The sequence below is a fragment of the Canis lupus genome, chromosome 35, assembly GCF_003254725.2.
Source record: "Canis lupus dingo isolate Sandy chromosome 35, ASM325472v2, whole genome shotgun sequence".
NCBI classification, from domain to species: domain Eukaryota; kingdom Metazoa; phylum Chordata; class Mammalia; order Carnivora; family Canidae; genus Canis; species Canis lupus.
This window is the reverse complement of record NC_064277.1, coordinates 5,417,990-5,439,917: the sequence shown is the minus strand read 5'-3', so window position 1 is coordinate 5,439,917 and position 21,928 is coordinate 5,417,990. Positions and strand designations below refer to the sequence as shown.

The 21,928-nt window shown below is 42.3% G+C and overlaps 1 protein-coding gene and 1 pseudogene across 18 annotated transcripts in view; one reads left to right on the top strand and one right to left on the bottom strand.

The window, feature by feature from the left end:
• The window catches only part of LYRM4 (LYR motif containing 4), a 159,850-nt gene that overhangs the window by 37,561 nt on the left and 100,361 nt on the right, over positions 1–21,928 (top strand). For 7 of the 18 annotated variants that reach the window (XM_049105992.1, XM_049105991.1, XM_049105989.1 and 4 more), the window contains 2 exons: positions 2,103–2,165; positions 3,121–3,241. In XM_049105992.1, coding sequence (XP_048961949.1) covers positions 2,103–2,165; positions 3,121–3,241 — 184 coding nt within the window. The other 11 variants (XR_007408414.1, XM_049105996.1, XM_025445257.3 and 8 more) reach the window with 6 other exon arrangements.
• On the bottom strand, positions 8,504–12,378 carry LOC112660006 (E3 SUMO-protein ligase PIAS2-like; annotated as a pseudogene).

Here is a 21,928-nt window from a genome sequence, read left to right as displayed (position 1 = left end):
CATATCAGGAGCATCCTAAGGCAAGACATTGTGCAGCAGCTGCACATTTTCATGGCAGCAGCTGCACATTTTTCTTTGAAATGCTTTTGCTCAGTCATAGGGTCAGGAGGCCAATAGCCAGAATGTGTTCAAGAATAAATGGTTTACCTTAGTATAGTAGTGGCAGAAAAAACACAAAGGATAAAAACCAGGCAGGGGCAGAACTGAAATAATTGGTAGGTAGCCCTTTCCTACAAAGTTTGAAGGTTCAGGAGGATTTGTGATTACCCTCACAAAGTTAAAACCCTTTGAAATAATTCATATACAACTGGGGTGCGTGGGTGGCTCAGTCAATTAAGCATCCAGCTCTTGATTTCAGCTCGGGTCATGATCTCAGGGTGGAGAGATTGAGCCTACGACAGGCTCTGCACTGGGCATGGAGCCTGCTGAAGATTCTCTCTGAACGCTCTCTTTTCTGCTTCCTCTCCTCCTTCCCCTTCAAGAAAAATTAAACATCTTTTAGTAAAAAAAATAATTCACACAACTGAAAAATTGTTCACACAATAGTAATCGTTTATATGGTTCTGAGCCAATGCCATGACTTCTCTTGGGGCAAAGGACACCTTGTGTTTTGGATGGTGGAGGAGGAGGAATAAGAAAGAAAAGACAGCCACCGTCACATCATTCATGTTAGAGGTGCACTCAAATTGGAACGACAACTTTTGATAGCTTTAGACACATTTAATTCAAACATCTAGAGCTTTATTCCTTTAGGTGTGGACTTTGGAGATGTGGGGAGACAATGAGAATACCAGCCGACTATGTAATTTGCTGGATCTTGAGCTCAGTTGATAGAAATCATTGGGCACCGTAAGTTATTTTCTGATTTCTTAAACTTTAGAAGAACATCAGACTTTGTGTTCAGAGCCATATTCCTCTTTTTGCTAGCTATTCTGGGCTAGTTACCACTTTTAGCCAAATGAAGGTAGTAACGGCTACTATTGACCATTCTATTTTTCTGAAAAGCCCATGTAACATCCTGAGTGAAGAACTAAAACAACGCATGACTCCCTGGGGTAAATTCCGGTTCTAAAACCAGTTGTACATGTGAAACAAGATATTAGAATTAAATTATAGTGTCCACTCTGCTCCCATCATCACCCACAAAGAAGCTGTTTTGAGGAGTGTGGGTGTGAGGAAGGGCAGTGATGTTGTGCTTTGTTAATAACCATCATGCTATGCAAGAGAGTACCTCAGAAATTGCTTTTAGCTTTCCTAGCTATTATATGAAACCTTGTTAGATTAGCAGCTATACAAGAGGGGAATAGCTGATATAGTCTATTAGTAAAAATTCTTTCCAAGTCTTCATAATGAAGGAGCCCCTGTCATTACATAATGTCTGCTAGTTTAGGGATTCCATTTCCAGTCATGGCTGCCCCAAGATTGATCCTGAGCACCCAGGAGCGCCTCTGCAAATACTCTACTTGGTGCACCAAGGGTTCGGATGAAAGTCTCCCCAGACACTAAAAAGTGTCTGACTTGCTCCATCACGATTCTTAATGTCACAAGATTTCATTTTACTTTTGCTTCTAAACACAAAGGGACCTAACATTTGGATTTTTAATTTAAAAATTCTCTTTACTTTAGGAAAGTTGATCGAAAACAAAAGTAGTCTTCTCTAAAACGGTTTTTCCCAGTAAATTATATCCACCTCCCAAAACGTACACCCAACTCCCAGAGAAATTATATTCCACTTCTCTCATCTCTTTCCCCCTATGTGCAAATGTTATTATCAGTTTCACATGGATTCTTTAGCTGGTGTTTAAAGTTAAAAGCAGAGACATCTGAGATCATAAGAAGACTAGAGAAAATGGTGTCTGATGTGACTGGCTTGGACTCCTCCTTAGTCTCCTGCAGTCTTGCATAGATGGGGAGGTCATGGGGTATGGCCATGACTGTGCATGTGGGGTGTATCCTGTTAAGTACTCTTGGTTATCCAGACCATTCTGCCCTCTGTCCGGACACTGTGGTATGACCCTGAGGATACAGGATAAAGATGAGGCTAAGACTAATGGCAGTAAGGTGTTAAGAAGAACTTTCATTGATTGGATCTTCCTCTGCAGCCAGTTCTGTGCCAAATACCAGTCATACATTATAAAGGTGAATCCTCCCAGCAGCCCTGAGAGGTAGGTGGTATTATGCCCATTTGACAGATAAGGAAACACGGGCTTATGTTAAGAATCTTGCCCAAGTTCACACAAACAGTAGGAGCTTGGAACAAAGCCAAGCTTGTCTGATTTGAAAGCCGTGCTCTTGAACTGCTGTCCTGTGCTGCATGTAATTTATATTGCTGGGGAGAGGGTGTTTCTGTGTGCATGTACGTGCACATGCATACACTTTAAAGATGAAGGAAAGCAGGGGTGCCTGGGTGGCTCAGTCAGTTAAGCATCTGACTCTTGGGTTTAGCCCAGGTCATGATCTCATGGGTTGTGGGATCCTGTCCAGCTCCCTGTTCAGTGGCGAGTCTGCTTGAAGATTCTCTACTGCTGCCCACCCCCGCTCATGTGCTCATGCGTGGGCTCCTTCTCTCTCTCTCTTTCTCAAATGAATCAAGAAAAAAAAAAAAAAGATGGAAGAAAGCATTTTGGTATAATCTCCACTCTGGATTGTGGCAGGATCCCAATATGAATCGTTGTATGTTATATTACAAAGAGGAATAAACAGCTAAATGATGGGACGAGATTGGAGAGCTGACCCGAGTCAGGCATAGATCACTATCTGGGCGCATGAATATAGGGTGCATCATTTCACCTCTTTTAATTCTTGATTTGTCTCTGTACATTAAAAGTTCAATTATCTACGTTGATGAAGAGAACTCAGACATGAGTAACTAAAGAACCCGTAATCTTAGTAGCAGTTTGCCATTTATATGTGATTTATTTGTGCTAGATTTATTTCCCTAATCTGTTTGCTTAGTCATCCCAGAATAGTAATAGATGGGCCTGTCCCAAGAGCAAAGATCTAAGTGGATTATCCACAGGGGAATACAGACAGTTAATTCGTGAGGAAAGACTTTTGATTTCATTTAAAAGCATAGTTTGAGACTGCTGACATTTTTTCTTTTTTCCTGAATTCATTTAGAACTTATGCTGTCAGGAGGATAAGAGATGCCTTCAGAGAAAATAAGAATGTAAAGGATCCTGCAGAAATTCAGGCTCTAGTGAATAAAGCCAAAAGAGACCTCGGAATAATTCGTCGACAGGTAAGATGGTTCGATGATGTACTGTCTTTCATTAAGAGCTGTAAACTTTGACATATCCCCCTTAATTGAACATCACTGCTTTTGGTGTTTATGATTTATACCGCAGAGTCATGAAACTGTTCCTTTTACTCATATAGACACAGAAAGATGACCTATTATATTACTAAACTCAAGGAGAACATAAAGGAAAATACCAGCTTTCCAGAAATTCAGGGAAGGCATCCTTCTGGGAAGCTGCATTCTCAGAATTTACTAAAGATTGATCTTTAAAGATGAGAAACTTAAAAATGTTATCCTTTTGTAAGATATATTTACATATTTATGCATTGACATATGTCATGGACCATAAATATATTCTACTTTTCCTGGTATTTTAAGGTCAGAATTCAAGGTGATACTACCTTTTTCTTGAAGACCCTATCATTGGTGAGGAACCTGAATTTCGGTGCCACATGGAAGGTGTATCTGCAGGTGCAGGTGGTGTAAAGCACTGCTCAGCTCCTGACCCCGTAACAGACCCTGGAAGGTGTTTTTGTCTTTGTCTCGTACAAGTGCTAAGGATCACCTTGATTTGTGCTTGCTTTTCTCTTCCTCGTGAGGTGGACTGGAGCATCTGCGGCAGCATGGTCTCTTGGGTAGTGTGATACGTCCCTCCTTCTGCAAAGTTTTAATTAGAGTCAAAGGCCCGCTTTCATTTGGTTTTCTCACCCTCTAAAAAATCGTCCTTTTCACTATTTTTCTTTTCTTTTAACAACAGTCACACCATAAGCTCCAGTCCTGCTTCCACTTGTCTCTTGCTTGCAGTAAATTTGTCTGTAAAGTGCCAAAGGCAAACCCCTTATATTTCCCTCAATTCTGCTTGGTGTTTTAGAAAAGGCTTATTCAGCATCATCAGGAGATACCAACTTACCTGACAACATATCATCTCACAATATGTGACATGTATATGCACGTATATATACACGCATCCCTAACCCTTCTTCATGCGTGACTCTAAACAATTTAAAAAAAGAAACAATGCTAAATACTGTAGTTTTCTCTTTATGTCAAATTCAAAAGACAGTATCATGAAACAATCCCTTCTAGAATAACCTTTCAGATTCTGATAACCCTCCTCTAGTTCCACACTTATCTACCAACAGAATAACTTTGCCACATTCATCCATATTTGCATGTACTTTGATAGTGGCAGGTAAAAACTCTAGGACGATGACATTTCCCAGGCATCAATGGTTGAATTTTATGGGATTCTTTAGCCCTGGAACTTGGAAAAAAAACAAGCAGGCTTAAGTCCTTATTTCACATAAACTCAGATTCGATTCTTTGGCACTTTCTTATGTAGACATTGGCAAGCATCTCCCAAGCAGACTGGCTTTATCCTTTAGCATAAAGTTGCGCAGAGCAGAAACTGCCTTGAAAAGGTGCCTGTAGGTACTCTGTGCCACCATTCCTTCTGTTACGTAATGGTCTATGTCACCTCCCAGTTTGAGATGCTAAAACCACCCTTTCAAGAACAAAAAGACTAGACTGGCTCTCATCAGACATCTGCAGTGAATCCGCATTCAAAACTGACTCCCATGGGGAGGCCCAGCCTGCCTTCGGCCCAGGTCGTGATCCTGGAGTCCTGGGATCAAGTCCCACGTCAGGCTCCCTGCATGGTGTCTGCTTCTCCCTCTGCCTGTGTCTCTGCCTTTCTCTCTCTCTCTTTCTCTCTCTCTTTCTCTCTCTGTCTCTCTGTCTCTCGTGAATAAATAAATAAAACCTTTAAAAAAAAAAAAAAATACTGACTCCCAACACTGCAGCCTGTGGACCGTGGACCGGTGGGGGCTGGGGCACCCTCCCCAGGACAGCCTGGCAAGTGCACCTACTTTCAGGTCCAGGGCTTCCCTTCACCAGGGGAGCAGCAGATGATTTTAGCCCTGAAGACTCTGCTCAGAAAGGTTACGATAAATGAAAGGATTCCCGTTCCATCAGAGAACTCATTAGCCAATTACAGGTCAACAACTGAGAAGTTCCCATTCATTTCCCTTTCTTGTCAGGATTCTTCCCAAATCCGGGTGTACCGCTTACCCTAGTTGGCCTCTGAGACATTAGGGGCTCCTCGCACTGCCTTGCCCTGTGCTGGTATGAGTTGACCTTGGCCTAAAGGCCTGAAGTAAAGCAATGTCTGTATTTTCTTCACGCCGGCTGCTATCATAAGCCTCCTAATGTGCCTATCTGAAGTCCCTCACGTGAATGATCTCTTCTCCACATATGCCAGAGTGATCTTTTTCTAAAAGGAAAGGAAAATCAGAGCAGGTTATACCCCTGCTCAGAACTCTCCAGAGGCTTCATAGCACCATGGCAATAAAATCTCAAGTCCTTAAGAAGTCCTCAAAGGCTTTCTATTGCTCATGTCTCCCTCACACTCTCAGGTGCCTTCCTGATGCTGTTGTTACACTCCCCACTTATTCCCATGGTGGAGGCTTTGTACCCTCTGCCTGGAATATCTCTCCTCAGACCTTCCTGTCGCTCAATTCCCTTTTTCACTCAGACTTTTATTCCAATTTCACCTTCTCACAGAGGGCTATCCTGACCACACGATCTAAAATAGCCTTCCCTCTGTCCCTCTATCTCCTACCCTGCTTTGGTTTTCTTTACAGCATTTATCAGTCCCAAAAATAACATTACTCACTGCCTTGTCTGTTTTTTCCTCTTCCATGAGGACAGGACTCTCCCCTGTCATGGTCACCAGTACCTGACTGGCCAGACATGGACTCTGGGGCCTGCCCCACTGTGTTAACATCCTAACTCAGGCTACTAACTGTGATCTTGAGCCAGATATCTAACCTCTTGGTACCCTAATAAAAAACGCAGATGAGACCAGGCCCAATCCTCATGGGTTATGGTGAGCCTCATATAAACTAATATACATGAAGCCCTTAGAAGGATGCTGGCACGTAGTAAATTCTTCCTATTATTGTTCTCAGAAGCATCTAGAAAAGCCCCACCTGCAGTGGGTTCTTAATAATCCTCTGTGGAGTAAAGGAATATATGAAGATATATTTGGCTCCTGGGATCATACATCTCAGTTAGGGGGTCTGTGCCATCAAAACCATGGTATCTTGCTGGCTGCCCAGAACCTCTCTTCAAAGAGAATGAACCATGAAGGCAAAGTGGAAACCAGATGACACCCTTAGCCTGTAATCTAATGAGACATAACCAACATAAGCTGTAATACCCTTCATATCAGATCCTTCTTCTTCTTGCATACTTGTAGCCAAAGACCATCCACCCGGATGCACATCGGTCTCAGCTTCACTCTTCCATGGATGAGAAAGCCCTGGCCATCTTTCCAGCTGCCAGATATGCATTGTAAAGGCATGCTCAATGTAGAACCCCCATCTGACTTTCTTCTCTCTCGACACTGTTTACCTCTTCCCTGCTTTCTTGTCAGTTTTTAAAGTAGATCTTGCTCTCTGCAGACGTCTCTTTGGTCCCTTGAATCAGCTGTGATGCTAATAATACAACTGTGCACGTTGGTAAGGTTGTGAGTTTTTAAAGAAGTGTCTGAGCAGAGATTTTCTTCTGGCTGTTTTGGGTAGAGAAACCAAGGTACAAGCTGGATGCCTTGTCCATGGCAAGTAGCCAGATGTGAGCTTAGAGCAAACTCAGAAGTTCAAGGACATAAACTCCTGAGTCAGTGAAACTGAAGGATAAAGATATTCTTAAGTCATTCTCCAATTTTGTACCTGAGATAGTTAAGGACAACATCAACCCAGCTCAGCCTCTCCTCAGAGGCCTTTCTTCCTTTGAATCTTTACTGTGCAAAGAGATTTTGTCTTTATTGTGGCAACCCTGAAAGGTTCTACTGAGCATTAGCATTTCCCATTCGCCTTTCACACCACTCCTAAGGATTATTCTGATTTCAATAAGTAACAAGGCAGGTTGTTTTTCCTCCACTATGAATAAGTCAGACTCCTGACCCACTCAATAGAAGTATGGCATATACTTGTTCTTTCTTTGACATTCTTAAACCAACTCACCCCTGAAAATTATAATCCAGTCTGTCAGTCTCTTTCTAGCTACAAGCATCATCTCATATCCCATAAGTAGCAGAGGCATCCTTCCACCCTTTCTCTAAATTCCCATTATGTCCATATAAAATAGTTCCATAAAGACAGATTGACCCTAGCAACTTGTATGAATATTTCCTCTCTGTTGAAAGCAAGTTCTGGACCAGCCCCCACTAAACCTAGCTTCCCTCTCTGCTTCCCGAGTGGGATCAAAAAGTAGGAGAAGCCTGGGCCACCTGGGTGGCTCAGTTAGTTAAGAGTTTGCCTTCAGCCCAGGTTATGATCTTAGGGTTTTATGATCGAGCCCCATATCGGGCTCCCTGTTCAGCAGGGAGTCTGCTTCTCCCTCTCTTATCTGCCTCTCCCCCTGCTCATGCTCTGTCTCACTCACTCTCTCTCTCTCTCAAATAAATAAAATCTTAAAAAAAAAAAAAAGAGAGAGGCCTTATGTGTATGTGCCAGGTAGTGCCAGAAAGGATGCACAAAAGCTAGGCTATGTCTAGGGTTGGGCGAACAGCTCTCACACAATCTGGGCAGCAGAGAAGTACCTAGGTACTTTCTACTTCAGACAGTAAACAAGGCCCCTTGGGTGTTTCATATCAGAAAGAAGAGCAAGAAGGTCAACCATGCTTTTCGTCTTGGTTCTTTCTTCCATTTCACTGTTCTGAAGGTATTCGTTTTGATTCCTATTTATAAGGCATTAATTAGAATAGCCCTCAATTAATCATCCCTACTCATTGTAATTTGTGTTGTACCTTTGGATTTTAAACAAACAAACCCTGCCTTATATATCATTGTTTCTGTGCTCTATATACCCTTGCTACTCAAGGTGACCATTGCCATCACCCAAAGGCCTTCTCTCCTTGTGTAGTTCACAGATATTTTGTGTTCTTCAAAGTAAAAGGTATTTTCCAGGCATTTTGAAGTAGAATTGTCACCTTTGTTCTATACCTAGCTAAATAGCCACATGTCTATGAAAAAAGAAATGGAAGAAGCAGCTGAGGGCAGAAAACTGTGGCTATGTGCGGAGGCATCGCCAGACTAATCTTTCTGTACTTTAACAAAGTTTACTTGAATATACAAATTAGGATTGTGACTTTAGCAATACTCAGGGATAGCCTAAATGTGTAGCAACTTTTTCTTGATACCTGGTGAAAATTAGTATATCTGTGCAAAGTTTGGATTTATTTCCAGCTATGTGATGCCCTCAATGTTCATCAGAGGGCATCCTCTGAAGGCCATGCTGCTGCCCTGGATCCTCAGGTAGCAGCTCATCTGAGTAACAGAAGAGGTGTGTGCGTGCATGCGTGCATGTGTCCGCATGTGCTACGGACTGGCAAAATCATAATCTCTAGGGAAAGAACAACTATTCTCTATTGAGAAGTTCCCAACCACCAACTTGAGTAAGCTAGCAGATTTAGCACTAAATTTCCATCCAAATAATGTTTGGTTCCCATATCAGGGGTGGGTTGTATATATAGTGAAGTAAGGGAGGCGTCCAAAAAGGATTTTTGTGTGTAACTTCAGTTTTTGGATGAAGATACTTGATTCTATAGCATGTGTTTGGGCATGCTGGGTAACAACAAGGTTTTAGAGTCATACCAGTCTTACCAGCAGCTTTTCAGTGATGACCATTTTATTACACATCGGTCGTTCTTAAGCCAAGGGGGGGTTTTCATTTTATTTTCTGTGGAGTTTTGTTTTTTTGTTTTGTTTTGTTTTGTTTTTTGTTTTGTTTTGTTTTGTTTTTTTGGCTTGGGAGTGGAAGGAGTTAAGGGTTTTCTTTTGTTTTGTTTCTTAACAGTTTGTTTGCCTTAACTTTTCCTTCACATGCTGTCATTTAGGAATCACTGATTACATCTTCTTTTATTAGGAAAAGTATTTTTACATGAATACTTACATAACTTTATTACTCTTTATTACAACAAAAAAAAGTTTTAAACTGAATTGTAGAATTCATCCGCTAACATATAAAATTGAAAGCCATCTCTTAAGACAACGGTTACGGCTGAATGTATTTAGTGTTCAAAGTACAGCACTAGTAAGAAAAATCCTTGCATGTCATTTGGTTCTTGTCCATTTGATGTTTTAATAAATATCAAAGTAATTGTTTAAAAAAAAAAAAAAGCTTCCACAGAAAGAGACCCAAAAAGAGCAGTTTTAATGAATGACTCCCAGAATCAAGTGAGTCCTCCTTTAATCCAATGAGGAGATGATGTCAGGAATGGTGCTGCCACTGCTGGGGATAACCCCTGTGTCACTCTGCTGCTGGTTGAACTAACATGAGTACTGTTTTCATGGAGGCTAGTGGTGGGAACAGATGTACTCTTGCCTGTTAAGGATGAGGTGAGACTATCCAAAACCAATATCCAATAGGACTATCCAATAAGAGAACAGTACTAGGGATCAAGTGGAATAAGAAGAAGAAAATCCAAACCTCACAGATCTGATGACGTCCTTTACATTTGTGTGTGGTGGGATGGTACCGAACAGTCTGTTAATGAAGGTAGGATAACAGTGGGATCAACTGATCACTGGGCCCCCAGATGAAACATGACTGATACTCCCTTAGTTCAACTGTTTTGTGTTTCTGACATCAAGATGCATTTTCTGTTGGCAAGAGGGTCTTCCTCTTTCTGGGAAGAGCTCTTGAGTGTTAGGTCAGTAACATCACTTTCTTCTTGCTTGCCTCATTGGCTACAGTCCCTGAAGAAGGCTTATGAAGACACTTGAAAGTTTCATTTTGTTACATGATTGCCAGATACTTTCATAGCTTCTTTCTTCTGTCTCTTTGGATATCAAGAACCATCTTCTTGGAATGTGATCTCCTACACATCAGAACAGTCATTGAGAATTTCTGTAAAAAGCCCATCTAAAAATAGACTTTTCATAGGCAGCTTTTTTGTCACACACAAGACAAATCCAAGCAGGCTTCTCATTCATTTGCAGACAAAGGGCAGCATCAAAACACTATAGATGTGTATAAGGCACTGCATAGCATGGGATTGTCGGCCTCATTTATTTTCCTTAAAGGGCACATCAAGGATATCTGAAGGAATTTGACTATCCGGAGCTGCAGTTAAGTTTTTCTTTAATTGGGGATCCCTGGATGGCTCGGCAGTTTAGTGCCTGCCTTCCGCCCGGGGCGTGATCCTGGGACCCCAGGATCAAGTCCCACATCGGGCTCCCTGCATGGAGCCTGCTTCTCCCTCTGCCTGTGTCTCTCTCTCTCTCTCTCTTTCTCTCTCTCTCTCTATCTCTCATAAATAGATAGATAGATAGATAGATAGATAGATAGATAGATAGATAGATAGATAATCTTTAAGAAAAATTTTTTCTTTAATTAATTTTTCAGGATGACCAAGATTTCTAATACCTTCATTTTTAGTTTTTGTAATGACGTGGCTGATGTGAACTCATACAACATATACAGACATGGAGTAATTCTTCCCAATTTCTCATGCCTAAGAAATGGAAATCTGATTTGGCACAGCTGAAGATAATCCAACTAAAGATGTATTTATGTTCAATCCCATTTTTAGGTGGTGATGCATAGCCAGGCAAAGGAAATGGCTTCGCATTTACTTTCATACATAGACGGTTGGGTTAGTTTTGTTCTTAAGAGCGACTTGTCTCTGCCAGGCAAAGTCCCAGCCAAACTTGGACTATATAATCTCTCCTACCACCTGGAAAAATAAAATAAAATTTCTGGATATGCATCTCTCTCTCTAACTCGTTAAGGTATCAGAACAAAAATAAAAACTTCTCTTGAAATTGTTGAATACTGCTTTCAGCTAAATTCATGGGCTTGATGAGAACAACAGGGACATAGTAAAAGGGCACATTGGACGGGAAGAATTGGAGATGGCTGCTGCATCTCCAACCTGTATCTTGAAGCAGCACAGAACCAACAGGGGAGGAATCATGAGTGAGGTATCCTTGAGGTGGAAGGCAACCAGTGGAGTCAAGCCATGGCCATGTCAGGTTCTTCAGGTGACGAGCTACCATGCAAATTAAAACCTGTGAGAGGCTCCTGGATGGCTCAGTCAGTTGAGCTTCGGATTCTTGGTTTGGGCTGGGGATGATCTAAGGTTTGTGGGATAAGAGCCTCACTGGGGCTCTCCCTCAGCAGCAAGTCTGCTTCTCCTCTCCTGCTCCCTCTTCCCCTCCCCCCTGCTCAGGTGCATATTCTCTCTCACTTCTCTCTCTGAAATAAACAAATAAATCTTCAAACCAATAAACAAACAAATTAAAACCAGTGATTTGATTATGAATAAACCAGAAAGCCCTTCAAGAGGCCATGGGTATCCAGAGATAACACTGAAATGCAGGTGAGGATGCGGAGAAGCTAGATGACTGCACATACATTGCCAGTAGGGAAGGAAAATGGTACACCATTCTGAACTGGAAATCTGCAGGCACTGCCGCCACAGCACCCCTCACACCACCAACCATGAGGCCTCCAGCACCATCCTGCGCTGGGCACCACTGGCCATATGGCTGCAGTGGCCCCGCCTGCCATGTGAATGGCTGAGGAGGCCTTCTCCCCCCTCCCTCCTCCCCCGCCACCTCCCCAGCTAGGGTCTTTAATAAGGTAACAGTTCAAATAATGGATGTATCAGACTCAGGGTTATGAAACTACAGGTGTGAGCAATTAAGAGCAGACTCCATGCAGCCATTAAAAATAGTAGGAAAGAAGTTGATACTACATAGGTAGCCTGCATTTTTGTTAACCTGACTGTGCATATGTGTGAGCATTTCTAGCCTTTCTCGGCTTGCACTAAATTACTTTATTTGTAGGTCACTAAAAGTAAAGTAATTGTCCAGTTTATTGGCATTTTGGATGGTGATAGATGAGTCTCCCAAACCGATTTTTTTTTACTTTTGTTTGCTAGTTTATGGTTTAGTCTTTAAATGGCCATTCAAAAGAAATGTCCACCAATAACTTTTTTAGTGCGCTGGTTGTGAAATGAGAAGCTCGTGAACGATGTCTGTCTTTTCTCTCACTGTCAGTCACCGCCACATTGATTCCAATGCCCTAAATGGTGGTTAAAACTGAATTAAAAGTAATAGCTTACCCATGGTTCGCAGCCTGTGAAAAGGTAGGATTGTTTTAGATCCTTTGGAGGAAGAGTAGTAGCACACTGTGCATCTCTTTTTGTGTATGCATTTAGCGTGTACCATTTTGATAATTTGGGGGACTCTCTAAAATTTACCTGGCAGTTGTTTTGATGGAGTAAAGGAAAGTCAACTCCTATATCAGGGTCATTGAAAATACATGAAAAGAATTATATACTATTCATAATAGCCAAAAGGTATAAGCAACTCAAAGTCCCACTGTACATCAACAGATAAACAAAATGCAAGATATGCATACAATGGAATATTAGCTTTAAAAAGGTGGAATTTCTGACACATGCTACAGCTAGGATGAACCTTGAGGGCATCATGCAAATGAAATAAGCCAGTCACAAAAGGAGAGATTATATGTGGGGGTTACCAGGAGCTGAAAGATGATGGATGCCTGGAGTTATTGCTATATGGGTACAGAGTTGCAGTTTTGCAGGTTGAAAGAATTCTGAGGATCAGTTTCTCAAGAATGTGAGTGTACTTAGGATTACTGAACTGTACACTTAAAAATGGTTAAGATGGCTAATTTTAAGGGGCTTTTTTCCACCATAAAAAAATATCTCTGCTGCCCCCCAAAGAAGAATTATAGCTAGTCATCAATTTTTTCTTAATTGCAAAAAATAAAATTAAATGCTTTTAAGACATTGATATTTAAGTGCAGAAGGCTTCAGTCCTTTGAAGCTTCAACAAGTGGATTTATAGTTGTGAGCCTTCGGTTTCTCATCTGTAAAATCAAAGGATTATTCCTAAGGCTACTTCCAAGTCTAAAATCCCATGGTTTAACATTTCACATAGATATCTGTCCCTTTCTTTATTTGCAGAAACTTAACTGATACATTTTTTAGTGAACTACTCTATGCTCAGCTTTCCTTGACCAATTTTTACTAAGATCTTAACAGAGTTTAGGCTATAGATGAGCGAAGCTGTAAGCCAGCTGTGTATTTATGCCATCATAAATTTCAGAAACTTCTCTTTGTCTAACCTTTCTGCTACAAGGAAGGTCAGAAAATTGAATTATTTTATTAATGTTGCTAGCACCGCTGCTGTTAACCTTCCTTTCTAATAGAACATACGTCCCCAATACTAGAGTATATCTCTGAGCAAAACTTTTTCTCTCAAAGAAAATTAAATAGCAATTCAAGAGCAATAATATGATAACTTGATAGTCAGGAAAAAAGATTAAAATGCTTTCCTCAAGCCCCACCATGATGTTAATACTAGTTTCTTCTTGATTTGCCTTCTCCCTGGTCCCTGGCTGGCTTCTCAGCTGCATGAAAGACAATCTGTTAGATAAATCAAATGACACTATGTATTTGTAATTCCATGCCCACAGCTTCTTTCCCTAGATATTTACCAAGCACCCACTCTGTGCCATGTTCTTATGAATTGACTTTGTAAGCTCTTTGCAGGCAGAGTTGGGAATAGAATTTTGAAGTCCATCCGAACTTTGGAGGTCTTTCTCATTTGGACTCTTGGGAGACAAAACTTTCATCTTCATTCTAGATCACACCTATTTGTTCATTTAATAGAACAGAAATATATGGACTCTAATAGGGTACCCCAGCAATACTTTCCCCTGTGCCTGTATCGATCAACTAAAATTAGATCAAAAGATCAATCTACATATTTAAAAGCTAATAAAGCAGTCAGAAGCAAAGGAGATTTAAGCACTCTGTCTTGGACTTCAATAAAAATCCTCAGGAAATCAACATGAATTTATATACAGTGACCAGAATTGCCCCCTGAGTGAACCCTGTATCTTTTGGATATCTGAATTCCTTCAATATGAATGAAAGATTCCCCAACGCCCTGTCAAATGAGAAGAGTTGATTACTTTTATAGCTTGGCCTGTGTATGGCATTCATTTTTTTTTTCAGTCTGTTCAATATATAGTTCCTCTGCAGCTATAAAAAAGACTTCTTCGTACAAGAATTTAAACTAATTTCCTCCTTCTCTGCATTTTCTAGAAATTCCAGTAAATCTTTGAGTCTAGGGCAGTACTATTCCCACAGTTGGCATTCCTTCTGAAGAAATGCCTCTCAGGTGGAGATTGTGCATTAAATTTGCTTGACTCCTCCAAGGCTGACATGTACAAAAGAAGATTCCATTTTCTCTAAAGCCTATCCCACCTCCGTATTTTTCATATACAATAATAGTTCTTTTTCATATTTACATGTTCAGAAGACCTCATGAGGAAGGCAACAGTAATGCTATTTGTAGAAAGCTTTGCAGGGGTTTCATTTAGGAACTTTTATTATCCTTCTCCCATCTAACCTCCTAGAGCTTTACACTCTTGAATTCCTCAAGGAACTATTTTTGTTGCTGAAGCATCTAAAATGGAAGTAGATACCATCCACTCTAGAGCAAAAAGGACATCGATCTCATAGGCAAGAGGTGGACATTATCATCTGAGCTCTGATAGGAACGACATGATCTTGGGGTCATTATTTTTTTGCCTGATTTACCGCATGTGTAAAGAGAAGATTTTATTGATGACTATTGAGAAAGGTGATGCTGGTGGTGGTGGTGGTGGTGATGATGATGATGATGATGATGATGATGATGATGATGTGTTGGTTCATTGTGTCCTCTTTATGCACTGACACTACAGACTAAGCCCTTTGAACATGTCTCAGCTTCTGACAGCGGCTTTGTGAGAAAGATACTGTTTTCCTCATGTGTTAGATGAGGAAATTCAGACTTTGGGTGTTTGAATAACTCACCAAGGACACACAATTAGAGTGGTTAGTCTCTATTCTCACTTTTTAGCCAGTTCTTAGAAGAGATACCAAACTGTGGGTGGTCTGATCTCAACAGGAGTAAATAAGACATTGGAGAAGAGAGAAGAAGGCAAGATGCAGGTATCCTTTTCTAATTGCTCATTTAGAATTCATATTAGAAGGTAACATATGAATAGTTTATCCCTAGGAGCTGATTTCCTTTATCATTTCTCAAAAAAAAACTCTATCTCCTCCCTCTTTCTCTCACTCTTGCTCTCACTCTCTCTCACTGCCTTCAAAAGAAAAAAAATATAGAAATCACAGTCTGAAAATGTTAAAGTTCAGCCACCTTATTTAAGAAGTGTTTGCTCAGAATTTCCCCATAGATCTGAAGGTCGCAACTCCAATTGTGCTCTCCCTGACAAGCTATCACCGAAGTGCCCTTCACTGAAAACCTTTTGATGCCTTGCTGCTTGGCTTGTCCTTTCAAGTAATCAAAGTTAATTTCAGTCATGCTTATGCAGAAGATCTTCTCCTAAGATGACAGAGAAACAACGTCCCTGCCCTTCTAGGCAGGGCAGTGGAAGGGGCTCAGCCCGTTTATGTTTGTGTTTCTCTGTCACATCCTTGGAGGTGGCAGGGAGCCAATGATCTCCCATGCCCAGGTTGTGTATGAGAAAATACACTTGTTTCCTGAGCACTTGACATCTGCATTGGATTTTTTCAAACTTGATGCGTTTCATCTGTATATATGTATGAAGGATAGATTCACTGGTGCTATTGGAAAGATACCTCCTAATTATATGTGAGTCTAAAAAACCCATGTTGTTTTATGCAGAGACATAATAAGAGTGGTAGCCAAGAGAAGAGATTTTGAGCAGGAAACACCTAAACTGAAATCCTAACACTTATCCAGTAGCTCTCTGGCCTTGGTTATGTTAGTTATTTTCTCTTAAAATGTTATCATTGTTCAATTTTTCTACTAAAGGCAAAAGAATACCATCCTGAAGTTGTTAGTTTTGTACCTGCTCTGTTTTTGGAATACCAAAGCCAAACAATGTGTCAGAAATTTTCTCTTACCTAGTCTGGCAATTAAGGCTGTCATGTCATGAAATTGGTCCATTATAAGTAATCAAAAGGTTCTAAAAATTCTCTAAGATGTGGCTTAGTTTTATTCAGTTAATGCTAGTGCACAATTAAATCAGTATTTTAAATATTTTCCTTTTCTTCAAATATCTCCAGTTCACGTAGCTTAACTTCTCTTCTCCCCACCTATCTTGACTCTTTAATGCAGTGAAAGTAGCACCAACTCTGAGGCCACGTGGATTTCCCCCTTAGTCTGTCAGAAATTAGCAGTAGCATCACCAGAGAGTCCATGACCTGTTAAGCCTCACCTGTAAAATCTAAGGCCTTGGGTGCATTGGTTTCGCAGATCCCCCGGAGCACAAGCATTTGTATATGAATCTACCGTATTTAACAAACCTAAGTTTAACTGCCTGGTTGAGATCGCACTTGGGATTTCTTTCTACAGGTTATCCGATAGCACTGAGTGTACTCTGTAACCGCCGACACAGAGATGAACGTGCCCTGGAGCCCATTAAACCCAGGCACTGAAGCTGGGTGGCCCGGCAGCCGGCACATTTGGGGTCTGCTCCCAACCCCTGCCGGTGGGCAGGCAGTCCTCTCCTACCAGCTTCCTCCTGGGACTCCGGAGGGGGCTGCTCCATGACGCTCTGATGTCTCCCTCACTCAGGACAGTTTCTGATTCAGAAAATAATTGGTGGTGATCGTTAGGCCCCAGAAACACACCTGGGAGTGTCGGAGTTTGACCAGGGTGAGTTATGGCACTGACCTCCTCTGTTTACTGAATTGACTTTAGAAAGAAAGCCGAACTGCCCTGAGCTTGCAGACAGCATGTTTTGTTGGGGGGGAGGGGGCAGTAAATGGGTTATGTAAGGCTGAGTTATGTAACCTTCCTTCCTTGTCGCCGGCCGCAGCAGCGGGCTGGTTCGAGAAAACCCTTTGGCTATACTTTGTAAAAGCTTTTACTACCTAGTGATGGCGGGACTGTTACCAAATCCTGGTGACATCAGGGGGCCTGTGAACCTTGCACAACCTTGCCTTTTCGGACAGGTGACAGATCGTAAATACCTCCCCCTTACTAAAGAGGTTTTCTTCACGGGGACCCAGCAGGCCTTTAAGAAGGAGTGGGCTGGGGAAGGGGAAACCGGTAAAAAGAGCAAAGTCAGATGTTCCCCCTTGCTTTGAGCAAGGTTCTGAGCACTGCCACACTTCATGTTTTGTTTTTTTCAGTTCCTCCGCTATTACGGAAAGTCTGCAGAGGTCTGTATAGCTGTCTGTGTTTTCCATGGTACTGAGTATTTTTCTAATGAAACGTGTTTTAGAACTGAGCCCATTTTTCCCTACAAGACCCTGAGCGCTCCCTTCTGTACTGGGCAGTTCAGGGATGTGTTAGGAAGATAGCTTGCTCCTGCTTGTGTGCCCTGCAGGGCCAGTCCCCCTGACAGTCCGGCTTTGTGTCCTGCCCATGCAGCACCGCAGTCGCTTCACGACTGGAAGCAGCTGAGTCTCCCTTCGGCCGGATTGCAGGATCCTTGAGGGCTTCGCCTGCCGTGTCCAATGGACCAGCACCGCACCAGGCACACAGCGCCTAGAGAACACCTTTCTGCGTTCACCAGCTCCCCCCCCCCCCCCCCCACCGGGAAGGCCTTGAATGACCTTCCTCCTTCTTTCTTGCCTGCTGAAATCTTGTGTGCCAGGCCACCAGTGCACTGAAGTGTGATCTGCAGCATTAATTACATGGCATTGCAGCGGCATATTAGTATGTCACGTCGGCCCTTAGCCTCTGACCTTCCAGAGGCAGGGCTGGTTTCTTGCTCACCGTGGTGCCCTCAGTGCCTTGTAGGTATCGTAAGCCCTCCATTAATCCTTCACAGAGTCACGGTAGCTTGGTGGGAAGACACAGAAGGCAGAGTTTTAAACTGAAACTGTAGCCCAGGCTGTGCCCCAGACTCAGGACAAGAGCAGCAGACTTGGCCTTTCTCACCGGAAACCTTCTTAGCATCTTGGTGACTGCAAAAGGAGATCACGTGGGCCAACACCCTCTACCATCAGCAGAGCCACTCACCAGTCAGTAGAGTTAACAACCTTTTGTAGCCAGCACTCAGCCCTCAAACTATACACCCTGCTTTCCCTGAGGATGTGGCTACCTTCCATACCAGACTGGAGCCAGAATTTCTTCTGGAAATTAGTGTATTGGCTCTGCCAAAATAAGCTGAAAACAAAAGCTGACCCGGTGAGGTGAATTCCAACAGTATGAAACAAAGCTATTAAACCGGGTTCCTATTTTCTTACCCCACTAGGAGGCATGAGGGGCACAGGACCAGGGAGTCAGGAGTGGTTTCAAATCCTGGCCATCACTCCCTAGCTCTATGAACTTAGGAAAATGACTTTCTGTGGACCTCCTGTTCCCGCCTTGTCGGGACGTGAGAAGACAGAGAAATGTGTTTGTAAAGCATGCAGCACAGTCCCTGGTTCATGGTGAATGTTCAGGAAATGAAAGATAATTGGCAGCCATGTGGGTACTTCAGCTTGGTTTTCTCCATACTTTTAAAATCTCAAGCGCTAAAATGATGGAGCCGTGTCGCAGTTTGGTTTCAGATCTCTAAATGTGCAGAAAGGGAACGGCGGCCGGCCCCTCTTTCAGGCAGCTCTGTTCTCCAATCTTCTCCATGGCGACTCCAGAGGCTTTGCTCATCTGCAGGCTTCTTGGCATATGGTACTTGTTGTAAGATAGGTCTGACTTTCCAAAATGCTTTTCAGTGGTTTCAGTGAAGCTGCAAAGACTAGATTCCAAATGACAGTTTCCGTATGAAATATTTATCACATGCTGATAAAAGCATATCCACCAAATGGAACTAGGAGGGCAAAAGGGAAATTCAGTCCACATATTCCTACCTTCTTATTTTAGATGTTCCCATCACATCACAGACCGCCAGGCAGGGACATGAAGGAAAGGCTACAGGAAAGTAAGAAGGGCCAGTTGGTGTTTGGAAGTGAAAACTGGGGGTGCCTTAATTTGAATAAATACAGATGTCCTCAAATTCAGAAGATGGGAAGACAGAGCCAGGAGTTCTTACTGGGCCTAGCAAGCAGAGCACACTCTACAGCTAGAAGGACTTGCGTCTTTTTATCCACACCCGTACACAGAGAACAGTGTCTGATCGCGTCGTGTCTTCGCAGAGCGTGGGTGAAATTTCCCTTAGCTCTCTGTAATGCTCATCTCAGACAATCTGTATTTATTCCTAAGCATTATTGAGTGTCCACTGGAATGAGCCACCAAAGTCGAGGCAGAGAGGGCGAAGAATGGTCAGTATTTGAGGAACTTGTTTTGTGATGACAGATGACTGATAGACTTCAGGTGTACATGTTCGAACACATGCCTTTGTAGAGGTGGACAAGGCATGAGAGTCGCATGAGTGGTTTCTTCATTCAATATGGTTTTTTTTCCTTGTCTCCCTGAGGTCAAGATCTTTATCTATCCTCACATTTAACCACAGTGCCTTACACACTGATAATGCTTGGAAATATTGCTGAATGAATTACATGCTTCGGGGCACCTGAGTGTCTCAGTCCGTTACACGTCTGACTCCTAATTTCAACTCAGCTCGTAATCTCAGGGTCATGAGGTCGAGCCCCCAATGGTCTCTGCACTGGGCATGGAGCCTGCTTAAGATTCTCTCTCTCCCTCTTCCTTTGGCCCTCCCCTGCTTGGTCACATTCTCTCTCTGTCTCAAAAAAAAAAAAAAAAAAAAAAAAAAGTTATATGCTTCTTTAATTCTAAAGGACTGAATTATATATGCTTGAATAGTAGTGGCTCAGTGTCATTCACTCTATTTATGGAATAACTTTTATCAACAAAGCAAAAGGCCTTACCTGAGCTAACAAAATTTTAATCCATACCATGGAACAATAATTAGAACCATAACCAATTATAATAGCTCTCTCTTTGAAACAGATGATGGTCCTGACATACATACAAACTTAGGACAATCTATTCATATTTGGGGGGGGGCATAAAGAGAGTCGGGGTTACCTGCTTTGGAGAGGCCTATTAGAGCAAGTCATTCTTGTCTGAATATATGAGTGAAAAAGACTGCTAAGTTGGTCTGCATTCTCCTTCCACGGCCTACATCTTCATTTGGTAGCCTCTTGGGATGGCATAAGGTGGATGTTCCTTCTGTTTATGTGTGAGCAGATTGGAAGCTGGGAAATCAGTATGTCCGTGATAGGTGGCAATCAAAGGCAAGTCCAGGGAACCAAGAACTGCAAAATGAGCTGGGATTCCCCTTGCCCTCTGATCAAGTTGGAATACAGATGTTATAAACACAAAGGGCCTAATACATTATGATTTACTCACTTTTATCCTTTGGGAGAACTCATTTTATGTGAATTCAGACATGCCCAGAAATGTAGGAAGGTCAAAAGTCAGTTCTTGCCAGGATTCTTTGTTTAAACAAATCCATTATGAAAATTCAGGTTTCCAGAGCTGCTAGGTGGCTCAGTCGGTTAAGTGTCCGACTCTTTGGTTTCAGCTCAGGTTGTGATCTCAGGATCATGGGATCAAGCCCCATGTCCCATGTCCAGCTCCACAGTCACTGGGGAGTTTGCTTGAGGATTATTTCCCTCTGCCCCTCCCCCTGCTTGTGCATTCTTGCTTTTGATTGATTGATTGATTGATTGATTGATTGATAAATCTTTTTTAAAAAGAAAAGAAAATTCAGATTACCAAGAAAATATAACTAGAGGTTGACTGAACACTTACAAAAACTAATTGTGGTTATGGTTATTCACTGACTATGGAGACTAGGGGCGGTTAACATTTCATTATCTCTTCCTCTATGCTACATGCTGCAGGCATGGATCATTTCATTTACAACTGCTCCACAGCATGTCCTCATTTTACAAGTGAGGAAACCAACACACAGAGAGAGGTTTTAAGGAGAGGGAGACTCCTTAGCCAGTAGTGGTTGAAGGCAGGATTTGAGCTGAGGTCTCTTATCGCCATCCCATGTTGCCAGAGAGTAGGATCTTTCACTGCATTTTAATAAAATGAATTTTATAAAAATTTGATTTAAATATACTTCTATAGCCTTGACAGCCCCTTTCAACAAAAAGCCAGTGGGTGCTCAATATCAAGGAGTGTGTCTCTGGGGAAAGTGCCCACAGGCCTGTGACTCAGGCCTCTGACTCTTAAATCTCCATGCCCTCGTCCTCGGGTACATACAAAGAGAATGAGGTGAGCAACCCTGAGCCCTTGGAGCTCTTCGAGCCTTACTGCTGGCAGGATTTGAAACAGATTTTTCCCTCTGGAGGCAGCAAGCATTAGCTCAGAAGGTAAACCAGAGGCCTGACCCAGAGCTGAGCAGAAGGCTGAACAGGGATTAAGTCTGACCAGTGAAATGATTCACTCAGAGAAGAGGGATGGTGTGTGGCATGAGCAAATTAACCCTCCTGCACCATGCACTCCCCAAGTGGATGGCCATTCGAGGCTATGGTATATTTCCAGACCACTGTCAAGGATCTAAAGTTTAGGTCTTCTTGAGGAGGAAGGCGAATGCCTGTCCATGCATGTATGCAAACAAGAAGGATCTCTTAGGAATACATTACCAAGGTTTGCCAGGTTGCTTAAAGCCCTTCCTTGATAGTAAAAGGAAGCTAAATGAAGACTAGCACTTTCCATATCAAATACCTGTGTTATT